Source organism: Pristiophorus japonicus, chromosome 15 (assembly GCF_044704955.1).
Source record: "Pristiophorus japonicus isolate sPriJap1 chromosome 15, sPriJap1.hap1, whole genome shotgun sequence".
Lineage (NCBI taxonomy): Eukaryota > Metazoa > Chordata > Chondrichthyes > Pristiophoridae > Pristiophorus > Pristiophorus japonicus.
The window spans coordinates 11,920,541-11,937,577 of NC_091991.1; the positions used below are offsets into that span (position 1 = coordinate 11,920,541).

Here is a 17,037-nt window from a genome sequence, read left to right on the forward strand (position 1 = left end):
AGAAGCCGGTGAGCGGACTGCCTGGGACCTTTCCTATTGCCATGCAGCTGCGCAGCTTAGAGGGAACATTGGATGTGATAAGGCTTTATTTCCACTGCGGCGTCCAGGGTCTGAGCTAAACCACTCACAGGTCAGGCACGGGGTGGGTTTATTGTGGAGTGAAGGCCTGCTTCAGCAACCCCTTCTGCACTAGTGTGATATTCCAATTGCGCTCACACGTTCACTGATTTAAGGATATGTTTTCATCCAGTCAGCTAACTTAAACAAAGTACACAAAGTAAACATTGGGGCGCTAATAGAAAGCACTGACCTCAGCCGTGGCTCGGACAGCACTCCCGCCTCAGAGTCAGAAGTTCGTGTGTACAAGCCCACACTCCAGAGACTTGTGTGCACAATGTAGTAGTGCAGTACTGAAGGAGAGCTGCACTGTCGGAGGGTCAGTACTGAGGGAGTGCCGCACTGTCGGAGGGTCAGTACTGAGGGAGTGCCGCACTGTCGGAGGGGCAGTACTGAGGGAGTGCCGCACTGTCGGAGGGGCAGTACTGAGGGAGTGCCGCACTGTCGGAGGGGCAGTACTGAGGGAGTGCCGCACTGTCGGAGGGGCAGTACTGAGGGAGTGCGGCACTGTTGGAGGGGCAGTACTGAAGGAGAGCTGCACTGTCGGAGGGGCAGTACTGAGGGAGTGGTGCTGCACTGTCGGAGGGGCAGTACTGAGGGAGGGGCAGTACTGAGGGAGCGCTGCACTGTCGGAGGGGCAGTACTGAGGGAGTGGTGCTGCACTGTCGGAGGGTCAGGAAAGGGGACAAGTCCGACTGCTGCAACTACAGAGGAATCTCCCTGCTATCAGCCACAGGGAAAGTCGTCGCGAGAGTACTCCTCAACCGTCGTCTTTCCCGTGGCCGAGGAGCTCCTCCCGGAGTCACAGTGCGGATTTTGTTCCTTACGGGGCACAACGGACATGATTTTTGCAGCGCGACAGCTACAGGAAAAATGCAGGGAACAGAGCCAGCCCTTATACATGGCCTTCTTCGACCTTACAAAGGCCTTTGACACTGCCAACCGCGAGGGTCTATGGAGGGTCTGTTTCGGGTGACCCCAAAAGTTCGTCACCATCCTCCGCCTGCTCCACGACAACATGCATGCAGGCTGTGATCCTTACCAACGGATCCATCACAGACCCAATCCACGTCTGGACCGGCGTTAACCAGGGCTGCGTCATTGCCCCAATCCTCTTCTCAATCTTTCTCGCCGCCATGCTCCACCTCACAGTCAACAAGCTCCCCGCTGGAGTGGAACTAAACTACAGAACCAGTGGTAACCTGTTCAACCTGCGCTGTCTCCAGGCCAGGTCAAAGACTATTCCAACCTCTGTCGTCGAGTTACAGTACGCGGACGATGCCTGCACCTGCGCACATACAGAGGCTGAACTCCAGGACATAGTCGACGTATTTACTGAGGCATACGAAAGCATGGGCCTTACGCTAAACATCCGTAAGACAAAGGTCCTCCACCAGCCTGTCCTCGCCGCACAGCACTGCCCCCCAGTCATCAAGATCCACGGCGCGGCCCTGGACACCGTGGACCACTTCGCATATCTCGGAAGCCTCCTATCAACAAGAGCAGACATCGACGACGAGATCCAACACCACCTCCAGTGCAGCCTTCGGCCGCCTGAGGAAAAGAGGGTTTGAAGACCAGGCCCTCAAATCTGCCACCAAGCTCATGGTCTACAGGGCTGTAGTAATACCCACCCTCCTGTATGGTTCAGAGACATGGACCATGTACAGTAGACACCTGAAGTCTCTGGAAAAATATCATCACGATGTCTCCGCAAGATCCTATAAATCCCCTGGGAGAACAGGCGCACCAACATCAGCGTCCTCGTCCAGGCTAATATCCCCAGCATTGAAGCACTAACCACACTCGATCAGCTCTGCTGGGCAGGCCACATAGTTCGCATGCCAGACTCGAGACTCCCAAAGCAAGTACTCTACTTGGAGCTCCTTCACGGCAAATGAGCCAAAGGTGGGCAGCGGAAACGTTACAAGGACACCCTCAAAGCCTCCCTAATAAGGCGCGACATCCTCATTGACACCTAGGAGTCCCTGGCCAAAGACCTCCCTAAGTGGAGGAAGTGCATCCGGGAGGGCAACACCGAGAGCATGCAGAAATCAAGCGCAGGCAGCGGAAAGAGCGTGCGGCAAACCAGTCCCACCCACCCCTTCCCTCAACGACTATTTGTCCCACCTGTGACAAAGTCTGTGGCTCTCGTATTGGACTGTTCAGCCACCAAATAACTCACTTCAGGAGTGGAAGCAAGTCTGACTCGATTTCGAGGGACTGCCAATGATGATGATGACTGAGCGAGCACTGCACTGTTGGAGGGGTAGTACTGAGGGAACGCTGCACTGTCGGAGGTACCGTCTTTTGGATGAGACATTAAATCAAGGCCGCGTCTGCCCCCTCAGGTGGATTTAAAAGATCCCATGGCACCATTTCGAAGAAGAACAGGAGAGCTATTCCAATGTCCTGGGCCCAATATTTATCCCGCAACCAACATCACTAAAACAGATTATCTGGTCATTTATCACATTGCTATTTGTGGGAGCTTGTTGTGTGCAAATTGCCTGCCATGTTTTCTACATTACAACAGTGACTACACTTCAAAAGTAATTCATTGGCTGTAAAGTGCTTTGGGTTATATAAATGCAAGTTTTTTTTCAGTAATTCAACGTTTTGTCTTGCAACTGAAACATAGTATTCATTTCTTAAAATGATCATTGGCTTAAGCTACACCGTCTTTAGCCAGACGAAAGCTTCAATCGAGTTTGTTGCCCCTTCGTTAAGATAATCAGGACTTCTTCCCTTGTCTGAATTTCTGCTTTCCAGCATGTCGAGTCTGCGTGTTTGCGCTCCCCCTCCCGGAAACTGGTTGCTGCCAATCCCGATGGTGGATCCTCTTAGTCCTTGTCCCTTTCACAAATTAACCAGAATTAATTGAATTCAGAACTTGACTTGGTGGGATTTGAACTCATGACTTCTGTACCTCCAGGAATAGACCTGAATCCTTCAAGTTTGTGATGCAATATGTTACACAGGATTGCACATGTTAAAGATTAATTGTGTTTTCTATTCATTTGCCTTGCCTTACCTACAGATCCAGCCAAGGTGCATAAACCAGCTGAAATACTTGAGGCGCCTGGGAATAAATCAGATTGCTGCGTTCTTTTCTGACTTTGAGTGCTACGGTTTCACGGCAGATGAGATTGACGCAGTGTTTCATGGCACCGTGTGGCCACAGGTAACAGTCGCCCCATTACTTGTGCCTCTCCCTCTGCTCCTTCGCACCGATGATGTACCTGCACAATTTATCCCCGAACTGACATTGGGTTTTTGGTAAAGGGCCTTTACATAGGAACAGGAGGAGGCCATTCATCCCTTTGTGCCTGTCCGCCATTCAATAAGATCCTGGCTGATCTTTGACCTCAACGCCACTTTCCTGCCCGATCTCCGTATGCCTTAATTCTATCGATCTTGGCCTTGAATATACTCAATGATTCAGCATCCACAGCTCTCTGGGGTAGAGAATTCAAAAGATTTACAACCCTCTGAGTAAAGAAATTTCTCCTCATCTCGGTCTTAAATGGCGGATCTCTTAACCTGAGACTGTCACTCTTGGTTCTAGACTCTCCAGTCAGGGAAAACAGCCTCTGTTACACAGAATGCAGTCTAAATAGTCAACATAAACATTTTATATAGAATGTGGAACTCGCTACCACTGATTCACAACCATCTGAGTGAAGAAATTCCTCCTTATCTCAGTCTTAAATTGCCGATCCCCTTATCCTTCGACTCATAGGACAACCCTCTCATCCCAGGAATCAACCGAGTGAACCTTCGTTGCACCGCCTCTAAGGCAAGTATGCTGTTCCTCAGATATGCAGATTAAAACTGTGCACAGTACTCCAGGTGTGGTCTCACCAAAGCCCTGTCCAATTGTAGCAAGACTTCCTTACTCTTGTACTCCGATCCATTCAATTAGATTGTGGCTGATCTGCATCTTAACTCCATCTACCCGCCGTTAATACCCTTGCCCAACAAAAATCGATTAATCTCAATTTTGAAATTTTCAATGGCCCTCCAACCTTGACAGCTTTTTCCAGATTTCCACTAGCCTTTGTGAGAAGAAGTGCTTCCTGACATCACCCCTAAATGGCCTGGCTCTAATTTAAAGGTTCTGGACTCCCTCCACCAGTTTCTCTCAACCCTATTAACTCCTTTAATCATCTTAAACATCACCTTCAATAATGAGCCTTGTTGATTGTTTTTTGGGGACATGGGGCTCAATTTTCCCCAGTATTTGCGCCGTTTTTTTTGGAGCAGGCTGCTTTTTCTGGCTTAACTTAAAAATCCCCAGTTTCCCCAATTAATTTGCACCAGTGTAACTCAGTTACAAATTTTTTAAGTCCGTTTTTTTTTCAGCCAAAGTGGGCGTAACTAGTCACCTACGCCACTTCTGGCCATTGAGGCAAGTTTGGCCGGCTGAGAGTTACTCCAGTTCTGATTAAGCCGACGTATGTGGCCTGTCCTGAAAAACCTTCCCTAGAGTTAAGGAAATCGGCGCAGGTAAGGAAAGCGGAGCAGCAGATGCCCGGACACACTGAAAGAATTGAAAAACACATAGCAGCAACTTACCTCCAACCCCGTCCGAAGGCTGTCCGGTCCCATTCACTGTCCCCGGTTCAAACACACAGTCCGGTCCCATTCACTGTCCCTGGTTATCTCTCTCAGTCTGGTGAGAGAGAGAAAGCGAAAAGTTGGCGCAATGTGTTTTTCAATTCTTTTAATGTGTTGGGAGGTGGCTGTATGCTTCACTTTGCAGCCTCAGCTCGCATTGTGTCCCTGGTTATCATGGCAACCCGATCTTTTTGGCGCTGATCAAGGCTCCACTCCCAAAACTAAAATGAAGAGATCCAACGGGGAAATTTGCAACACTTTTTTTTGGCGTATTTGGGCCACAAAAACTCTTCAAGTACGCCAAAAAAATGCTTTGGGGAAAATTGAGCCCATCGTTTTGATGAAGGATACTTTCAAAAATGAGCACGTCACCTGTCACAGGCAATGTTCCCTCTAATTTATTGTCATTTGCAGACCCTTTAACTGCGGATCACATGCGTGGTACCTGTGCCGGTGGCTGGTGAATGGCCCCCATGGGACCCCGCGATTGATATGTGTCCGCGCACCTTAGGGGGGAAGCATTGATCACAGGTAACCTCTTGGCTGCACAATTGTCGTAATGGAGTGTTTGCTTTTACATCTACCTTGTCCTGTTTACAGATCAGCAGGCTTGCCTCTGAAGCACAGTACGCACCGACTCCTGTCCTCAAACTGGTTCATATCTGGAGTAAGAATTCTAGGTGAGAAATACGGTCAGTAGCTTTAATCTCTCACTTTGTTCATCGAGCTTCTCTCCATCAATTCATTTGGAGGATTCACCAGTTCTTAGAGCTCTGGACTGATACGAAAATTCTTCCTAACAAATTTTGAGACAATGTAGTTTAATTAAGCTGCATATAATTTAGTTGGTGATTTTAGACTGTTGCATGATTGGTTCCCATTGTGGGCTATCCATGCTCGTGGCTAAAAGCAGCTCCCTGAACCTGAGAGAATTGCAGACTTGCAATGTCACGGCCAATATAAAATCACCAGATCTGAAGTTATTCAAGGCTTTGGTCCTGTAATTTGGCAACTTAATGACTGCGCTGCTCAGGCCTCTCCTGGTTAGTAATCTCCTGGTTAGTAACTAACTGAGGCCTCCCCTGGTTAATAACTAACTGAGGGCCTCCCCTGGTTAGTAGCTAACTGAGGCCTTACCCGGTTAGTAGCTAACTGAGGCCTTTCCTGGTTAGTTAGTAACTGAAACTTCCCCCGGTTAGTAACTAACCGAGGCCTCCCCTGGTTAGTAACTAATCTAAGCCTGTGCGATGAGTAACTAATGGAAGCCTTTATTGATATAGTAACTAGCTGAAACTGTGCTCAACAGCCCCTTGTGTTAAAGCGTTGCCTGCTCTAATAGCCTCCATGTGAGACATTTCCTCTTTGCTCTTCCAGTGAGAATCCTCAGTCTGTGCCCCCTCGTTATTCACCAGCCAGTGGAATAATACCTTTCACAATCTACACTCAAAATCTTGAGATTTTTGAATAATTATCTATAAAATTAATGTTCTAATTACTGTTTTTTTAAAAAAAAGGGCTCCAGGTTTTGTGAAGCTTTGTATCTATAACCTCTTGATTCCTTGTAACTTTCAACGTATTAAAGTTTGTGAAGTATGAGGAAAGGTTGAGTCATGGCTCCTCCTGCTGGTGTGCTGCCTGTACTGCACTACGCTGCTTTATTGGTCTTGTTGTGCACCTTCTCCAGGTACTTTCCTCTGCTGGCGAAGCAGCTTCCCGATCACCCAGAGTGCGACATTCTGGCCAATGTCTTTGCCTTGCTGTCGGCCAAGAGCGTCGCAGAGCCCACGGCGACGGTGGTCATGGATATTGTCGACAACCTGCTGAGCGCGCCCGACTTCACGCCAACGGCGCACGAGAGCGGCCTAACGGTGAACGACGCAGCCTTTCTGGAGCATCCCGCCATTACAGAAGGTACTGCAGCTCCCGACGTTATGGAACTATATATTGGGTGCAGTGGTTAATGTTACTGGACTAGTGACCCAGAGAAGGCAAGTTCAAATCCCACCAGCGCAGTTTGAGAATTGGATTTCAGTTTTAAAAACAATCTGGGAATAAAAAGCTGGGATCAGTCAGTGACCACGAAGATGTTGGGATTGACATTAAAACCCAAGAAAACGGGTAAGGTAGCATAGTGGTAATGTTACTGGGCCGGTAATCTAGAGCCCTGGACTAATGATCTGGAGACATGAGTTCAAATCCCACCACGGCAGCAACAGAGTTTAAATTCAGTTAATTAAATAAATCTGGAATTAAAAAAGCTGGTATCAGTAATGGTGACCGTGATGCCACAGATTGCTGTAAAAACCCATCTGGTTCACGAATGTCCCTTAGGGAAGGAAATCCGCCGTCCTTACCCGGTCTGGGGCATTTTGTGGCTCCAACGATGCCCACATCCCGAGAATGATTTAAGTTAATTGAAAAACTGCTGTACCCAAATCTTTGATTATCAACTAACGGTTTGTAACCACTAAGTTATGTGAAGGTGAATTTATAATCTCGGTTTGAATGTATAATATCCAGCGCCTTAGAGCAGGTGTAGGACATAAGAAATAGGAGCAGGAGTCGGCCATTCGGCCCCTCGAGCCTGCTCCGCCATTTAATAAGATCATGGCTGATCTTCTACCTCAGCTCCACTTTCCTGCACTATCCCCATATCCCTTGATATCAATCTATGTCTTGAATATACTCAAAGACTGAGCAGCCACAGCCCTCTGGGGTAGAGAATGCCAAAGATTCACAACCCACTAAGTGAAGAAATTCCTCCTCATCTCTGTCTTAAAAGGCCAACCCCTTATTCTGAGACTGTGCCCCCGAGTTCGAGACACTCCAGCCAGAGGAAACAACCTCTCAGCATATATCTACCCTGTCACTCCCCCTCAGAATCTTATATGTAAATAGGCGAAAATTAGGTGAAAAAGGAGAAAATTTGCCGGGCTCTGGGGAAAGAGCAGGGGGAGTGGGATTAATTGAATCGCTCTTTCAAAACAAAGCCCTAATCCTCCTATATGTGTTGTACTCCTGAAAATATTGCAGTGTTTTACAGAGACAGAAAATGTCAAACGCACAGTAGGTATCTTGGCGAAATTAACAGGAGGTTTAAATGGTGTGAATGTAATCACTGTCTGTGGGAGAGAAAGTCTGACTGTCTGATAAAGAAGTTCTGTGAATTGGATGCTTAGTTCTGAGATATGTTGCACTGTGAGCGGTTCCTCGCTCATGGAGTGTACACGATCACCACCACACCTGCCCTCTGCTCACGGTCAGTTTCTTCACCCGGTTAATTTATATTCTACAGATTGAAGCCAATCATAGGAACAGGAGGAGGCCATTCAGCCCCTCGAGCCTGTTCCGCCATTCAATGAGATCATGGCTGATCTGTGACCGAACTCCATATACCCGCCTTTGGCCCATATCCCTTAATACCTTTGGTTAATAAAAAGCTATCAATCTCCGATTTAAAATGAACAATTGACCCAGCGTCAACTGTCGTTTGCGGGAAAGTGTTCCAAACGTTTACCACCCTTTGTGTGTAGAAGTGTTTCCTAATCTCACCCCTGAAAGGTCTGGCTCTAATGTTTGGAGATTTTCTGGTGAAAAAACTGACCTTGAGCAGAGCGCAGGTGTGGTGGTGATAGTGTACACTCCATGAATGAGGAACAGTTCACTGTGCGACATATCTCCGAACTAAGCATCCAATTCACAGAACTTCATTATCAGACAGTCAGACTTCCACCCCCCCACCCCCCACAACAGACAGTGATTACATTCACACCATTTAAACCTCCTGTTAATTTCCCCAAGATACCTACTGTGCGTTTGACATTTTCTGCCCCATAGTCCTAGACTCCCCAACCAGCAGAAATAGTTTTACTCTATCAACCCTATCTGTTCAGCTTAATATCTTAAAAACTTTGATCAAATCACCTCTTAACCATCTAAGTTCCAGAGAATACAGCCCTAGTTTGTGTAATCTATCTTTGTAATTTAACACATGAAGTCTGGGTATCATTCTGGTAAACCTTTGCTGCAGGTCAGGCAGCGTCTGTGGAGAGAAATGATCGGGTTACCATTCTGACAAAGCATCATCTAAAAGTGAAACGTTATCCTGACCTCCATCACTCCATAGGGGCTGCATGACCTGCTGAGTGGCTCCAGCATTTTCTGGCTTCATTTCAGATTGTTGCATTTTATTTTAATCAGAGGCTAAACCTGAATAAATGAAGTGAATGGTCAAAACTGTGGCAAATAGATTTCAATGTAGGCAAGTGTGAGGTCATCCACTTTGGATCTAAAAAGGGTAGAAAAGGGTACTTTCTATCTAGAGATTTACTGCAATTATATAGGGGTTTGGTGAGATCACACCTAGAGTACTCTGTACAGTTTTGGTCTCCTTACCTAAGGAAGGATAGATATACAAGCCTTCGAGGGAGTGCAATGAAGGTTCACCAGATTGATTCCTTGGATGGGAGGACTGTCCTATGAGGAGAGATTGAGTAGACTAGGGCTATATTCCCTAGAGTTTAGCAGAATGAGAGATGATCTCATTGAAACATATAAAATTCTTACAGAGCTTGACAGGGTAGATGCTGAGAGGCTGTTTCCTCTGGCTGGAGAATCTAGAACAGGGGTCAGCCATTTACAACTGAGATGAGAAATGTCTTCACTGAGGGTTGTGAATCTTTAGAATTCTCTACCCCAAAGGGCTGTGGATGCTCAGTCGTTGAGTATATTCAAGACTGCGATAGATAGATTTTTGGACGGGAAAGTGGAGTTGAGGTAGAAGATCAGCCATGATGTTATTGAATGGCGGAGCAGGCTCGAATGATCTACTCCAGCTTCTAATTCTTATGTCCACTGCGTCCCACTCCTGCTGTGTGAAGGCAGGGAAGCAGGCTGCTCCCAGTTAGCTGACATTGCTAGACTGCGAGTGGGGCCCAGGGACTGAAGGCCATCGAAATATTTTTCTCCTCTATAATCAATGCAGCTTTTCTGTACTGTGCGTCTAATGACATCCTCTCCTTTACGGCTGAAATCTGGGTCTGAGCTCCAGCTGTTTGTTCAAAGTCTGTGGGCAGGGGGGGGAGAAAGAAAGTGACACATAAATGAACAAACTTGCATTAAACAGCCTTTCACAATCTCAGGACATCCCAAAGCTTTTCACGACCAACAAATTACTTTTTTTTTATAAAGAAGTGTAAGCACTGTTGTAATGTCGGAAACACGGCAGCCAATTTGCGCACAGCAAGCTCCCAGAAGCAACAATGAGATAGCTGAGTCTTTGGACCCCTTCCCGTTCCCCATTTCCCACCCCCTGTCCCCACCTTTCTCTCAAAACACTTCGTTCAGATGAAGAGTGCTTTATAAATGCGGGTGTTTGTTGACTCCATGTATTTTATGCCCTGTTTGCTCATGCGTTCTCTCGTTTAACTTGTCCAGACTCTCCTAGTATGGGGATGCGTCTCATTCTGCCTCATATTTCCGCTGTTCTACAACATCTCAACAAGGCCGTTGGGAATACTGAACGGATGAAGAAGAAAAAATTCCGAACACAAGTCAGCAAAGATCTGAGCATTCTTTCAAGGTACGGTTTCTTGACTTGTCTGCAGCCTTTGACACGGTTGACCCCTCCATCCTTCTCCAGCGCCTCTCCACCATCGTCCAGCTGGGTGGAACTGCAGTCGCCTGGTTCCATTCTTATCTATTTAATCGTAGCCAGAGAATCTCCTGCAATGGCTTCTCTTACCATCCCCCGCATCGTTACCTCTGGTGTCCCCCAAGGATCTATCCTTGGCCCCCTCCTGTTTCTCATCTACATGTTGCCCCTTGGCGACATCATCCAGAAACACAGGGTCAGTTTCCACATGTACGCTGATGACACCCAGCTCTACCTCACCACCACTTCTCTCGACCCCTCTACGGTCTCTAAATTGTCAGACTGCTTGTCCGACATCCAGTTGTGGATGAGCAGAAATTTTCTCCAGTTGAATATTGGGAAGACCGAAGACATTGTTTTCGGTCCCCGCCACAAACTCCGTTCCCTAGCCACTGACTCCATTCCTCTCCCCAACTTCTGTCTGAGGCTGAACCAGACTGTTCGCAACCTTGGTGTCATATTTGACCCTGAAATTAGCTTTTGACCATATATCCGCAGCATAACTAAGATTACCTATTTCCACCTCCGTAACATCGCCCGTCTCCGCCCCTGTCTCAGCTCATGTGCCGCTGAAACCCACATCCCTGCCTTTGTTACTTCTAGACTTTGACTATTCCAATACACTCCTGGCTGGCCTCCCACATTCTACCTACCTAAACTAGAGGTGATCCAAAACTCAGCTGCCCGTGTCCGAACTCGCACCAAGTCCCGCTCACCCATCACCCTGTGCTCGCTGACCAACATTCGCTCCTGGTTAAGCAACGCCTCGATTTCAAAATTCTGATCCTTATTTTCAAATCCCTCCATGGCATCGCACCTCCCTATCTCTGTAATCGCCGCCAGCCCCACAACCTTCCCCCCCACCCCCCGAGATGTCAGCGCTCCTCTAATTCTGCCCTTTTGAGCATCCCTGATTATAATCGCTGTTGCCGAGGCCCCAAGCTCTGGAACTCCCTGCCTAAACCCTCTCTACCTCTCTTTCCTCCTTCGAGACGCGCCTTAAAACATAGCGCTTTAACCCAGCTTTTAGTCACCTGCGGCTCAGTGCCAAGTTTTTATCTCATAACACTCCTGTGAAGCGCCTTGGAACCTTTCACTACGTTAAAGGTGCTATATAAATACAAGTTGTTGGTTTACCATCAAATTTACTCTTCCATTTCCTTTAATGTATTAATTCATTCTCGGGATGTGGGCATCGCTGGCAAGGCCGGCATTTATTGCCCATCCCTAATTACCTTTGAGAAGGTGGTGGTGAGCCGCTTTCTTGAGCCATTGCAGTCCGTGTGGTGAAGGTGCTCTCACAGTGCTGTTAGGGAGGGAGTTCCAGGATTTTGCATAGGATGTATGGCACAGAAACAGTCATTTGGTCCAACCAGTCCATGCGGCGTTTATGCTCCACTCAAGCCTCCTCCTGTCTTTCCTCATCTAAATCTATCAACATAACCCTCTATTCCTTTCTCCCTCATATGATTGTCTAGCCTCCCCTTAAATGCATCGATACTATTCGCCTCAACCACTCCCTGTGGTAGCGAGTTCCCCATTCTCAGCACTCTCTGGGTAAAGAAGTTTCTTCTGAATTCGCTATTGGATTTTGACCCAGCGATATATTTCCAAGACATGGTGGTGTATAACTTGGAGGGGAACATGGAGGTGGTGGTGTTCCCATGCGCCTGCTGCCTTTGTCCTGCTAGGTGGTAGAGGTCACGGGTTTGGGAGGTGCTGCCGAAGAAGCCTTGGCGAGTTGCTGCAGTGCATCTTGTAGATGATACACACTGCAGCCAGGGGGCGCCGGTGGTGGAGGGAGTGAGTGTTGTAGGTGGTGGATGGGGTGCCGATCAAGCGGGCCGCTGTGTTGAGTTTATTTTTAATTCTTATTCCATTCAATCTTTCTCTTCTCCCCGCCTTCCCTGAGGACAACACTTGTCGGTGTTTAGTTCCACAAAAATCTTCTGGTATCTTGCAAATTATTGAAAGGAGTGTTGGATTAGTTTGCTGTGTTAGGGAAGCTGGGTCGTTGCAGCTGGGCCCCAGCCCTGTACTCCCGCGATGCCCACTCAGACTCTTCCAGCAGGTTCCCGCTGGATAACCGTGAAGGACCAGGACAGGGGGCGAGATTCCCCATCCCAAACCCAGGGCTCCGAGGTGACTTGTCCTCTTCCTGCTGCTCTGACTGGCTTCAGCTATCTCAGCACAGACTTGGGATCAAATCAAGGAGCTCCCTGGTCTGTGTGTGGCTAACACTCGCGAGGTACACTGACGGATCCAGGGGCAGAGTGTGTCTGCACAGGTCTGGTCCAGGTCCGCACTCCTGCTTTTGACCATTGCTGATTTTATTTAGTCTTATCAGGCACTTTGAAGGGACATAAAGACAGATTTTACTAATTAGACCCTCCCTTCCCCTGGCACAGCTCTGCACTGGACACTAATCCAAGTATCAAACACAGAGCTCCATGTTCCATGAGAACTAATCAGAATATTGGGCAAAAAAATCCCCTAAAGCAGTTCCTGAGTTTTTTAAAATTATGTTCCTGAATTGTATTTGTAAATATTTCCCAAGAACGCATATGGTACATTTCATGGAATTGAATTAGGAATTTAACGCTTTCAGAGTTTTTGTGCTGAATTCAGAAGCTTTTGGACATCTTTGATTATATGCAAGACATAAATTTGTATTAAATCTGATTTATTCTGCTGCATCGCAGAGGCAAATTCAACATCTTTGAGTTGATTTTTCTGCATAATCTCTCTCGTTTTCTTTTCAGGATAAGTAGGTTTGTACAGGACAAGGAGCAGAGCTCTGTTCTGATCAATCTCTTGATGCCCTATCTCTTTAAGCCAAACACATCACAGGTAAAGGACCTTTTACCATGCATTCCTTACCGGGATATGTGTGCGTGCGTGGTCGATTGCAACATTAACATGCAGTGCCTAAGAGGAACGGGGCACAGGGTCCCAATCTCAGCAGTGTTGCTGCGGGGAGGTATCAAAACCCAGGCTGCTTCCTTCTCCAGGAAGGGATGTAAAGACAGACAGACAGACAGAGAGTGAGTTGCCTTTCTGTTCTGGACATTTAATGGCTGCGTAACGGCAGCATAAAGGGAAGGACCGGGGTCACGAGGGGCTCAGAACGACTCGCTCATCCTTTCTGTACTGTGGTTTGGTTGGCAGAGGACACAGATTTGAAGATAATTGGCAAATGAACCAGAGAGGAGATGAGTTAGAACAATTTTACTCAGTGAGCTGTGATATCTTGAATGCGCTGCCTGAAAGGGCGGTGGGAGCAGATTTAATAGTAACTTTCAAAAGGGAATTGGATAAATACTTGAAACGGTGAACATTTGCAGGGCTGTGGGGAACGAGCAGGGGACGTGGGACTAAGTGGATCACTCTTTCAAAGAGCCGGCACAGGCACGATGGGCCGAATGGCGGCCTCCTGTGCAGTAAGATCCTATGAATTGGTGGAGAGCTGTGCAAGTGAGTTGGAATAGATAGAACTTTTGTAGCCAACTAATAAGATACTAATAAATGGGTCTGTTTCCCAGAAGAACAGTTAATTTTAGCCATGAAACTTTTATACTGTTGCACTCACAAATCATTCGTGACTCCTTACTCTAGACCCACTACTAATCGGGAATATTTTCCAGGGAGATAGAACAGGTGGACATGACATTGGATGATGGGATTAGTAATGAGATAACTGCACTTAAAATAAAATGAGGAGATATATTAAATAAACGAATGAAACTCAAGGAGGATAAAAACCCCAGGACTGGATGGGTTACATCCATGCATTTTAAAAGAATCTAGGGAAGAGATAGCAGAGGCATTACTGCACATATTTAATAATTCGTTAGAAAAAGGTGTAGTGCCAGAGAACTGACGGATAGCTAACGTAATACCGATATTTAAGAAAGGAGATAGAACATGTCCAGGGAATTATAGACCAGTCAGCTTAACATCGGTGCTAGAAAAAATAATGGAATCCCTACTAAAGTAGAAAATGGAACAACATCTAAACAAAAAATATAATAAATAGTCGGCATGGATTTCAAAAGGGAAAGTCTTACTTGACCAACCTCATTGAATTTCTTGAAGAGGTAACAGAGATTAGACAAGGGTAATGCAGTAGATACAATTTATCTAGATTTTCAAAAGGCCTTCGATAAGGTACCACATAATATACTAATGAATAAGGTCAGGGGACAAGTAGCAGAATGCATAGTTAGCTGGCTTCAAGACAGAAAGCAGAGAGTAGGGGTAAAAGGTAGCTATTCACAGTGGCAGGAAGTGGTGTTCCACAAGGATCAGTGCTGGGACCACTGTTGTTCACAATTTATGTTAACAATTTAGACTTTGAAATCAAAAACACAATTTCTAAGTTTGAAGACATACCAAATTGGGGGGGGGGGGTGGGGGGTTGGAAATAGTCAATACTGAGGAGAACTGCAATAAATTACCAGAAGATATTAATAAACTGGCAGAATGGGCATATAATTGGCAAATGAAATTCAACACAGATAACTGAGGTATTACATTTTGGTAAGAAAAATAAAGAGGTCACATATTACTTGGAGGGTGCGAGTCTGGGTGGGGTAGTGGAACAAAGGGATCCCGGAGTACAAATACACAAAGCACGAAGAGTTGAGACAGGTTAATAAGGCCATAAAAAAAAAAGCACTCGGGTTTATTTCTAGAGATATAGAATTGAAAAGTAGGGAAGTTATGCTAAACCTGTGCTGATCCTTGGTTAGGCTACATTTGGAGAACTGTGTACAATTCTGATCGCCATATTATAAAAATGATATAGAGACACTGAAGAGGGTGCAGAGAAGATTTACAAGGATGGTACCAGAAATGTGAGGGTATACATATCCAGAAAGGATGAACAGGAAAAGAGAAGACTGAGAGGTGACTTAATAGAGGTCTTTAAAATCATGTAAGGTTTTGACAGAGTGGATACAGCGAGAGTGCTTCCTCTGTGGGGAAGAGCACAACTAGAGGCCATCAATATAAGATAGCCACCAAGAAATCCAGTAGGGAATTCAGAAGAAACTTATTTACCCAGAGAGTGGTGAGAATGTGGAACTCACTACCACAGGGAGTGGTTGAGGCGAATAGTATCGATGCATTTAAGGGGAGGCTAGACAAGCATATGAGGGTGAAGGGAATAGAGAGTTATGCTGATAGATTTAGATGAGAGACTGGAGGAGACTCGAGTGGAGCATAAAGGCCGGCATGGAGTGGTTGGGCCGAATGGCCTGTTTCTGTACCGTATATCCCATGTAATTTTAATGTATGTGTGTTGCAGTAAATGAGTTGACGGCACAAACCATTACAAATGGGTATGATTTGGTGGCCATTACAGAAACGTGGTTGCAGGGTGGCCAAGACTGGGAATTAAACATCAGGGGTATCTGACGATTCGGAAAGATAGACAAGAAGGGAAAGGAGGTGGGGTAGCTCTGTTAATAAAGGATGATAGGGCAGTTGAGAGGCACGATATTGGCTCTAATGAACAAAATGTTGAATCATTGTGGGTGGAGATTAGAGATAGTAAGGGGAAAAAGTCACTGGTGGGCGTAGTTTATAGGCCCCCAAATAATAACTTCACGGTGGGGCAGGCAATAATCAAGGGAATAATGGAGGCATGTGAAAAAGGAACGGCAGTAATCATGGGGGATTTTAACCTACATATCGATTGGTCAAATCAAATTGCACGGGGTAGCCTTGAGGAGGAATTCATAGAATGCATACGAGATTGTTTCTTAGAACAGTATGTTACAGAACCTACAAGGGAGCAAGCTATCTTAGATCTGGTCCTCTGTGTTGAGACAGGAATAATAAACGATCTCATAGTAAAAGATCCTCTCGGAATGAGTGATAACAGTATGGTTGAATTTATAATACAGATTGAGGGTGAGGAAGTAGCGTCTCAAACGAGCATACTATGCTTAAAGGGGACTACAGTGGGATCAGGGCAGAGTTGGCTAAAGTAGACTGGGAACACAGACTAAACGGTGGCACAATTGAGGAACAGTGGAGGACTTTTAAGAAGCTCTTTCATAGTGCTCAACAAAAATATATTTCAATGAAAAAGAAGGGCGGTAAGAGAAGGGATAACCAGCCGTGGATAACCAGGGAAATTAAGGAGAGTATCAAATTAAAAACCAATGCGTATAAGGTGGCCAAGGTTAGTGGGAAAATAGAAGATTGGGAAAATTTTAAACGACAGCAAAGAATGACTAAGAAAGCAATAAAGAAAGGAAAGATAGATTACGAAGGTAAAATTGCGCAAAACATAGAAACGGATAGTAAAAGCTTTTACCGATATATAAAACGGAAAAGAGTGACTAAAGTAAATGTTGGTCCCTTAGAAGATGAGAAGGGGGATTTAATAATGGGAAATGTGGAAATGGCTGAGACCTTAAACAATTATTTTGCTTCGGTCTTCACAGTGGAAGACACAGAAACCATGCCAGAAATTGCTGGTCACAGGAATGTGGGAAGGGAGGACCTGGAGACAATCACTATCACTAGGGAGGTAGTGCTGGACAGGCTAATGGGACTCAAGGTAGACAAGTCCCCTTGTCCTGATGAAATGCATCCCAGGGTATTAAAAGAGATGGCGGAAGTTATAGCAGATGCAT

General features: G+C 46.1%; 1 protein-coding gene across 1 annotated transcript in view; it reads left to right on the forward strand.

Annotated features, from left to right (window-relative positions):
* Positions 1–17,037, forward strand: part of utp20 (UTP20 small subunit processome component) — a 153,969-nt gene that overhangs the window by 72,328 nt on the left and 64,604 nt on the right. Inside the window, exons 28-32 of the mRNA XM_070900152.1 lie at positions 3,158–3,301; positions 5,338–5,417; positions 6,422–6,648; positions 10,174–10,318; positions 13,153–13,240. Of these exons, the coding sequence (XP_070756253.1) occupies positions 3,158–3,301; positions 5,338–5,417; positions 6,422–6,648; positions 10,174–10,318; positions 13,153–13,240 (684 nt within the window). The remainder of the gene's footprint in view (positions 1–3,157; positions 3,302–5,337; positions 5,418–6,421; positions 6,649–10,173; positions 10,319–13,152; positions 13,241–17,037) is intronic.